Source organism: Gadus macrocephalus, chromosome 2 (genome assembly GCF_031168955.1).
Source record: "Gadus macrocephalus chromosome 2, ASM3116895v1".
NCBI classification, from domain to species: Eukaryota; Metazoa; Chordata; class Actinopteri; order Gadiformes; family Gadidae; genus Gadus; species Gadus macrocephalus.
The window spans coordinates 16,156,380-16,166,072 of NC_082383.1; the positions used below are offsets into that span (position 1 = coordinate 16,156,380).

At 49.1% G+C, this 9,693-nt stretch overlaps 1 protein-coding gene across 1 annotated transcript; it reads left to right on the forward strand.

Annotated features, from left to right (window-relative positions):
• Positions 1-5,520: 5,520 nt before the first annotated feature.
• On the forward strand, positions 5,521-8,766 carry tob1a (transducer of ERBB2, 1a). The gene is made up of 2 exons (XM_060043502.1): positions 5,521-5,583; positions 6,159-8,766. Exon 2 carries the CDS (start codon positions 6,456-6,458, stop codon positions 7,521-7,523), a length of 1,068 nt encoding a protein of 355 aa, XP_059899485.1. The 5' UTR covers positions 5,521-5,583; positions 6,159-6,455; the 3' UTR covers positions 7,524-8,766.
• Positions 8,767-9,693: the final 927 nt, after the last annotated feature.

Here is a 9,693-nt window from a genome sequence, read left to right on the forward strand (position 1 = left end):
CGCTCGGCAGCGTTCCGCTCCACACAACAGTTGTTTGTGTGTTATAGCGACGCTAGCAGGGGCCGCGCTCTCTCTAAGCAGCGGTTTTCTCGCTGGGTATGTGAGGGTGTTTGCCTAGCCTACTCTCGGCAGGGCTTGGCGCCACCGTTGGGCGTTAAAGCTCACTCCACACGGAGCGTGGCCGCTTCAACGGCTCTACTCAAGGGCGTTTCGGTGGAAGACATCTGCGCGGCTGCGTCTTGGTCTTCCCTCGGCCCCTTTGTCCGTTTTTACATGTTAGACATGTCCAGGGGCTCACTCGGCAACTCTGTGCTAGAGTCCGGGACCCCTTTTACGGCTTAAGAATATAGACATGTTCTTTAAAGCGTCGTGGTTGGATTTCCTCTCGCCGGCTGGCGAGTTGGACTTGATTACCAGTCTTACTCTCCCACCTTTTTTCAAATGAAAAACAGGCTAGGGGGTTTTTCTATTGGCTCGCCAATTGTCTGGTGGTTTTGTTTACCAGTATGGCACTCCCGCCGTTTTCTTCAAATAAGAAACGGCCGAGAGTCCCATTATTGGAGAGCCGAATTCCGTAGCTCCGCCCCCGGTGGTAGCGGACCTAATGGAAACCTAGTTGCTCTGGTTTTTCTTTTCCTTTCATGGGTTCCATGAAGCACGGAATAGAGCCGGAGTCTTTACAGACTCACTTTTTTCTCCCTTGATCATTGCCTTGCTTGATCTAGGAGGAATTAGTTTTTTATAAAGCTTTCTAAAAATTTTTAGAAAATGCATGTTTGTTTCACATAATTGTATTGGATGTCCTGGTTTTCACTAGGGTTGCCGCGGTGTGGACATTTTCACACGAGTAGTACACTCGTCTCAACACTATTGAGACGTATTGGTATTGCCGAGTAGCCTATAAACGGTATAAACTTTGAAACTAGGTCAACCGCCATCTTCTCCGTCAACTCTCCTCTCACACTGTGACAGCGTCTGGCAGCGCGCCAATTCTCGATGACAGCATCTTATAACGTTCTATATATAATTAAGCAATAGATCACGACAGGCTGTGGTATGTGCTCATTATACCACTGTTAAGGGGCGTTGTCCGGCCCCGACGCGCAGCGGAGGGCCGGCGACCCCCTTCACAGTGGTATAATGAGCACATACCACTGACTGAAGTGATCTATTGCTTTTATACAACGGTTACTATTATGGCGAAACAAAAGTCATAGACACACTACATTTAAAAAAAACAAGAAAGTCAAAGTACCCGTTTTATTAAAGAATACAAAAAAGTAGTCCCTCCTGGCTGCCTTAAAAATGCACGACGGTCGCTATGCAAAACACTTTAGCGTCCCTCCGAGAGAAGGCTCGGCTAGAGCGGTTCGCCGGCAATTTATCCTATGGAGCAGTTCACTCGCCGTGTGCCTAAGCTTTCGTTAGTCTCTCCATCGCCTTGCTCACTCCCGGAGTAACAACATTTACACCCTCTCCAATCATCCAACATATGTTTTACTTTGCAACTGATTCTACTTTCGGGCGCGGATTGATATGCAAACTTTCACAAAATGATCGGGCGTCATAGCAGTTATGTATACGCTCATTATACCACAATTAGGAACCAATCAGATCGCTGGATTTAGGCCCCCCGTTGTATAATAGTAATATAATTTTATATATAATATCACGGCAAAAAGCTCTGCGCCTCCGGATGGCCGTAGCGCGGTGAGCTCTCGTAAGGATTGGGCTTTGCAGGTTTGTATACCAGCGTTGCTATGGTTAATAATAAATCGCTGTCTAATCAATACTTCATTCACTGCCTCTTCCCACTAACACCGGTAACACGGTATACGCGGCAACCCTAGTTTTCACCCAAGTTTATGGCAAAATATCATAGCCTGTCATTACTCTCTGAAAAAGAGTTTTCCTTCTCTTTGCTGGTGGTGGTGGTGGTGGTGGGGATGGTTGCGTCTTGTCTGCCATGGAAATTGTCTTCTACTGCTAGGTCCAAATGTGGATTAACTAGTTCCAGTAGCTACCGCAGGATAACAACAAACAGGAGCTTGCTCTGGGTCACGAGCTCTGTGTCACGATTACTGCACGAAGGGGTCGCGCGCGGGGCGCGGGGGGAGGGGGAGTGCAGTAGCCTACGACTCGCAGCTTCACCTTAGCCCATAAGGCGAAGCCTAGACGGCGTAGCCTACATGAAATAGAACGATAGTTATGTTATTATAACTCTAGTTCTATGATTGTAGGCGTAGCCGTCTAGTTTCCCACCTGCTGTACCCTCCAATTGCTGAAAGAAAAGCTTGGAGGATGAGCGACGGTATACACCGCGTTATATAGACACGATACCGTGGGAAATGTGGGCGGTGCCCACGCTGATAGGTGCATAGTTTGAATTTTCAGCGCGCGCAAGCGCGCGCACGGGACAAGCCCATAAGGCGAAGCCTAGACGGCTACGCCTACAATCATAGAACTAGAGTTATAATAACATAACTATCGTTTTCGTCAAACAACATGGCACTACATTCAGCTGTAAATTGCACCAGATATTATAAACATTAAACGGTGACATAAATCATTACTATTTTTAGAAAATGCATGTTTGTTTCACATAATTGTATTGGATGTCCTGGTTTTCACTAGGGTTGCCGCGGTGTGGACATTTTCACACGAGTAGTACACTCGTCTCAACACTATTGAGACGTATTGGTATTGCCGAGTAGCCTATAAACGGTATAAACTTTGAAACTAGGTCAACCGCCATCTTCTCCGTCAACTCTCCTCTCACACTGTGACAGCGTCTGGCAGCGCGCCAATTCTCGATGACAGCATCTTATAACGTTCTATATATAATTAAGCAATAGATCACGACAGGCTGTGGTATGTGCTCATTATACCACTGTTAAGGGGCGTTGTCCGGCCCCGACGCGCAGCGGAGGGCCGGCGACCCCCTTCACAGTGGTATAATGAGCACATACCACTGACTGAAGTGATCTATTGCTTTTATACAACGGTTACTATTATGGCGAAACAAAAGTCATAGACACACTACATTTAAAAAAAACAAGAAAGTCAAAGTACCCGTTTTATTAAAGAATACAAAAAAGTAGTCCCTCCTGGCTGCCTTAAAAATGCACGACGGTCGCTATGCAAAACACTTTAGCGTCCCTCCGAGAGAAGGCTCGGCTAGAGCGGTTCGCCGGCAATTTATCCTATGGAGCAGTTCACTCGCCGTGTGCCTAAGCTTTCGTTAGTCTCTCCATCGCCTTGCTCACTCCCGGAGTAACAACATTTACACCCTCTCCAATCATCCAACATATGTTTTACTTTGCAACTGATTCTACTTTCGGGCGCGGATTGATATGCAAACTTTCACAAAATGATCGGGCGTCATAGCAGTTATGTATACGCTCATTATACCACAATTAGGAACCAATCAGATCGCTGGATTTAGGCCCCCCGTTGTATAATAGTAATATAATTTTATATATAATATCACGGCAAAAAGCTCTGCGCCTCCGGATGGCCGTAGCGCGGTGAGCTCTCGTAAGGATTGGGCTTTGCAGGTTTGTATACCAGCGTTGCTATGGTTAATAATAAATCGCTGTCTAATCAATACTTCATTCACTGCCTCTTCCCACTAACACCGGTAACACGGTATACGCGGCAACCCTAGTTTTCACCCAAGTTTATGGCAAAATATCATAGCCTGTCATTACTCTCTGAAAAAGAGTTTTCCTTCTCTTTGCTGGTGGTGGTGGTGGTGGTGGGGATGGTTGCGTCTTGTCTGCCATGGAAATTGTCTTCTACTGCTAGGTCCAAATGTGGATTAACTAGTTCCAGTAGCTACCGCAGGATAACAACAAACAGGAGCTTGCTCTGGGTCACGAGCTCTGTGTCACGATTACTGCACGAAGGGGTCGCGCGCGGGGCGCGGGGGGAGGGGGAGTGCAGTAGCCTACGACCGTTTGATTGACGTACTTACTGTCCAATGCAACTCGGTGGCTCTGGAAATCATTGGCTGGAGTTTTTCGAGCCCTGCCCGTTCCAAAGATGATTGACTTGTTTAATATTCATGTCAGTACTTCTAACTCAGTGGCTGTAAGTGGGTTATGATAAGGATTTCAAGTAAATTTGCAAAAATGGCCAAAAAAGCGAATTCCATACCCAACCTTTAATGCTTAGCGCTTTATTAATGTTAAAACGTTGGCATTTGAGTCGGGTTCAAACTCGCCTGACAGTTTAGTACTAGTTTCTCTCCAGCTGTCAGACAGCCTGGATGTTTTATCACTTTGTGCTCCACCATAACAGAGTGTTATCATCTCCTCACCATAGAGGAACGGTTATTCAAACGTACAATTGATAAACTGTAATCCTGCTACTGATACATTGGAGACGCACTGACGTCGGTCTCCAAGGTGTTTAGGATCACACAGACAGACAGACAGACAGACAGACAGACAGACGGACAGACAGACAGACGGACGGACGGACGGACGGACGGACGGACGGACGGACGGACAGACGGACAGAGAGGGGGGGGTCCACGCACTGCCTTGCCCTCCACCAATCAGAGACTGAAATGGGCTGCCTCACATCCTCCTCGTTCTCCCCCAATGAGCGCTCTCCCATTCCAGAGAGCGGACCGCGCCCCCATTCCTGTCTGTGTGCTTCCGGCGAGGGAACCTCCGAACACACAGCTCCTATAAACCGTTATGACATACATGATAACATATAACCCCTAGCACGGGAGGAACGGAGGCTGTAACGCTGAGTTCATAGCCTACACCTGTATGTACCTGTATCTAGAAACACAGCGGGTATGATACCGTGGGACACTGGTTAGAATATTAATTTAACTCGGCGGGTGATTAATATCGTTTCAGTTGAGAAATACGTTCAGGTGGATCAGAAAGGCTTTAGGGTTAGTGTTAGAATGCCATCTGTGTGTCCCTACGTCGGTAATAAAACCACGTCGCGTCTCCGGTATTCTGGTCCTCTGCTGTCAGCGCAGACCGTTGGTCCCTGTCCAGGGTTGCCTCATTCTGCGTGACATATGCCCCAATCTGGCAACACCGTCCGTGACGCACATGATATGGACGTGGCTTCATTCCACAGCGTCATGTGTCTTCTGGTGACCGCACGCGAAGCCAATCAGAACGACGGCGGGGGTCGTTGACAGAGGGCGTGACCCGGAGCTTGGACCAATCACACCGCGCGGTGTTCTCTTCCTCTCTGACACGCGGCCCCGCCCCCTCGTGAGGCTATAATTTGTGGCGCGCGGGGCGGCGAGCGGAGATGCCGCGGCTCCTAAGGAGGAGAATATCTACCTGGAGAACATCTACCTGGAGAACATCTAAAGAACATCTGGAGAACATTTGAAGTACATCTACCTTCATACTCAAGAACATATATAGAACATAAACCTGGAGAACATCTGAAGAAGATATACCTTCGGACCCTGGAGAACGTCTACCTTAAACCCTGGAATACTTTTATATTATTAGGTCATCTCAGAAGCAAGTCTTTTTACGTCACTCTTGTCTTTTTGCACTACTGAACTACTGAGGATCTACTTTTATACAAACTAAAGTAAGTATCAGGTCTACAGCGTTAATGTCGGCTCACTGGAGTAGCCTACATCTGCTGCGTCAGGCCGTGTGTGCGTTTGTGTGCGTGTGTGTGCGTGTGTGTGCGTGTGTGTGTGTGTGTGCTTATGTTAACCTAATAGGAGACTGTTAGTTACTGAGGTGTATTCCCGTCGGAGCACCCCCACCCTGTCGTAGCACCCTCAGCCTGTCTCTCCCTCTCTTGCTTTTTCGCTGACTGTCGATCCGTCTGATCTTGATTCAGCTTAGTTCTTGGTATGGTCGCCCTTTAGACAACCGGTCAGACCTACTGAGCCTCATGGATATGCGGTCGGAGAGCCCAGTGAGCGTAGAGCGTTATCGTCTGTGTGTAAAACTGACCCAACGAGGAGGAACGCGTCGGATCGGTAATGGGACCACTGCGCACGTCACGTGTCATCGGCTGCGTTACGTGTTAATATAAAATAAACAATACAGCATCGGTGTTATTTAAAATCCAAGTTGACGATGATGATGATAAACCAATCTGAATCGTTATGTGTCATGAATGCTAATCCTTCCCTCTCTCCTTTCTCCTAGGAGACGTGACCTACTTCTGTGGAAGGACACTACTTCTACAAACAGCACTTTTTTTCTAAGTTCTTACCGGTTTCCACCGGCTCTACCAGATCCAAACCAGTGGATCTCCTGAGCTGGAGTCCTTATCACGAACCCTCCACCACGGATAAACCTAGCAGACCGCCCTGACCCCAGAACCCCAGAAACCCTGACCCCCATACCACAAGACCCCCAGATCCCTAGATCCTGAGGCCAATAGACCCCCAGACCCCCTGGCCTCTAGACCCCCGGCCCCCAGCATCCTCCCCCCCCTCAGCGATGCAGCTGGAGATCCAGGTGGCTCTGAACTTCCTCATCTCCTACCTGTACAACAAGCTGCCGCGGCGCCGCGTCAACACCTTCGGAGAGGAGCTGCAGCGCCAGCTGGAGGCCAAGTTCAAGGGCCACTGGTACCCCGACCGGCCCTCTAAGGGCTCGGGGTACCGCTGCCTGCAGGTTGGGGTGAAGGTGGACCCTGTGGTGGAGCAGGCCGCGCGGCAGAGCGGCCTGGACCTGGCCGACGTCCGGCACAACCTGCCCCAGGACCTCAGCGTGTGGATCGACCCCTACGAGGTGTCCTACCAGATCGGAGACAAGGGCCCCGTAAAGGTGCTGTACGTGGACGACAGAGGGCCGGAAGGGGGCGGGGGCGGGGCCGCGGGAGCGGACCTGGACAAGGAGATCAGGAATAGCTTCAACCCCGAGGCGCAGGTGTTCCTGCCCATCAGCGAGCCCCCGGGTGGGGATGGGGTGGTTGGTGTGGGGGGCGGCGGCTCCCCGGCCTCCAGCTCCCCCTCGCCGCCCTTCGGCCACTCGGAGGCGGGCAGCCCCTCCTTCCTGCCGCGCTCCGCCAAGCCGCTCACCTTCACCACCGCCACCTTCGCGGCCACCAAGTTCGGCTCCACAAAGATGAAGAGCAGCGGCCGCGGGAACAACAACAACAACCCCGGCGGCAACCACAGCAACAACAACATGGGAAACAACAACAACAACAGCAGCGGCAACGCGGGGAAGCAAACAGCCCGCAGCTCGCCCAGCGGCCTGAAGCACCCCTCCATGCTATCGCTGTACGGCCCGCCCCCCCTCAAGCCCTCCGCCCTCTCCCCCAACGCCAAGGAGTTTGTGTTCCCCAGCCTGCAGGGCCCGGGGAGGCCCGGGGGGCCCCTGTTCCCCGGGGAGGAGTCCCTGGGCCTGGGCCCGCTGGGCTACGGCCACGCCCTCGATATGCTGGCGGCGTACGGGGGGCTGGGAGACGCAGCCCTGATGGACGGCCTCGGCCTGGGGGCCCTGCAGTACTCACACCAGCAGTACTCACACCAGCAGTACCAGCCCGTCATGGCCAACTAGTCGGGGACTATTCACCGGTACCAGCGTACTGGTAGAACTACTGTTCTGTAGTACCAGAGTACTAGTAGAACTACTGCTCCGTGGTACCAGAGTACTAGTAGATCTACTGCTCTGTAGTACCAGAGTACTGGTAGAACTACTACTCTATCGTACCAGAGTACTGGTAGAACTACTGCTCTATGGTACCAGAGTACTGGTAGACCTACTACTCAGTAGTACTACTCTGTAGTACCAGAGTACTAGTAAAACTACTGCTCTGAGTACTAGAGTACTGGTAGAACTACTGCTCTGCTGCTGCTCCTCTAGTACTACTACTCTACTCCTCTACTACACCCTCGCCCCCAGAGGGAGGAGGGGGTCCTAGTGGGAATCAAAATGCACATAAACCTGGAACAGAAACCCAGAAACAAACAGGATGTCACGGCCAACACTAGGACCATGGGGCCGGGGGGCGCGGTCGCCGTAGCAACATGAGGCGAGGAGACCCCCCAACCCCCGGAGGGGAGGGACCCCTCAGGGGGGGGGGGGGGGGGGGTTGCCCATCTGGACCCCCCCAGGCTTGTAGGACGAGATGCTTGGTCACTTTAGAACGAATCATTGTCATTTCATTTGCCAACCTAGCACAAAATGGTTTTTTTTACATGACAATTTTATGCTACATATAAATATATAAGGAAGAAAACAACTTCCCAGTTCATGGCCTCTTTCAGTATTTGAAGTATAACTGGACATCGCCAACGTTCAACTTTGGCACGAGTAAATGGAATTCGCAGTCTTTTTTCTGATTGTATAATTTAATTTAGTACAGAGTTTGTAAAATATCAGAGTATCTATTGTTTCTACGACATGGTATTACATTTCTATCTTTTTACTACTCCAGTGATCTGTGATGGCTGCAGCAACCTGTGTTATTTCTTTTTTATTGAAATTGTAAAATGAATCCATCTTAAAAAAGAAAAAAGAAAATAGGACACACTGAGTCTCAAACGAATGACGACTATTCCAGCGGTGGGATTTAAGAATGTTTGCTTTTTTGAAAAAACATAAGAGTTGTATTTTCTGTTAAAAGTTGAAAAGATTTTTGCTATATTATGGACAAAATGTAATCCTAGATTAATTTTGTACCTAAATTGTGCAATACTTGATAATAAGAAACGGTATAACAAAGTATTTGGAGTCAGTGTCTTACATGTTAAGAAGGACTGATGGTTTATTAAGTTTGTATTAAAAGCTTGAAATAATTGCACTTGTTTTCTCATTACGTAGTGCTCTACTCTCACCTCTTGTTAAGGGGACAGGATTACTCTCACCCAGTGGTTTAGTGGTCCCTGGAGAAGTGGGTATACTCTAAATGTTTGCCCTTTTTTAACGCAGCCCAGAAAAACGCCCTGTTTTAAAAACAGTGACATGTGAGACTACTCTACTTAGTTTACCCAAAAATCCTTCAGTAGTATTTGTTCATTGTCACATAATTTCTGCTGCTTGATCTCAGGGAGGAAGGATTATGAAACTAAACCAATACTGGCCCACAGACTAGTCAGAGACAACTATGCATTTTGAGTGAACTATTCCTTATTCCTGGAATGACAATTCTTCTCACTTGGCAAGTCAGTAATTTATTTTGTAAACTGTGTCTTTGAACAGCTGATTTGCAACACAGCATGCGCCAGAGTGGGCCACTATTATACAATTAACATGACTTGATCAGGAGAAGTTTGTAGGTATTACTGGTGACATAGGCAGCCTGCATGAAAGTAAAATATAGATGAGGCAAACATGGTGTTTCAGTAATCTTTTGAACATTTATTTAAATGTTCACAGCTCCTATACGTGTACCCTGGACTACACCAGTGCTCTCACCTCTTGTTAAGGGGTCAGGTCTACTCTCGTCTCTTGTTAAGGGGACAGGTCTACTCTCACCTCTTGTTAAGGGGACTGGTCTACTCTCACCTCTTGTTAAGGGGACAGGTCTACTCTCAACTCTTAAGGGGACAGGTCTACTCTCACCTTGTTAAGGGCACAGGTCTACTCTCAACTCTTGTCGAGGTGACCGGCCTACTCTCACCTCTTGTTAAGGGGACAGGACTACTCTCACCTTGTTAAGGAGACATGTCTACTCTCACCCTTGGTAAGGGGACAGGTCTACTCTCACCTCTTAAGGGGACAGGTC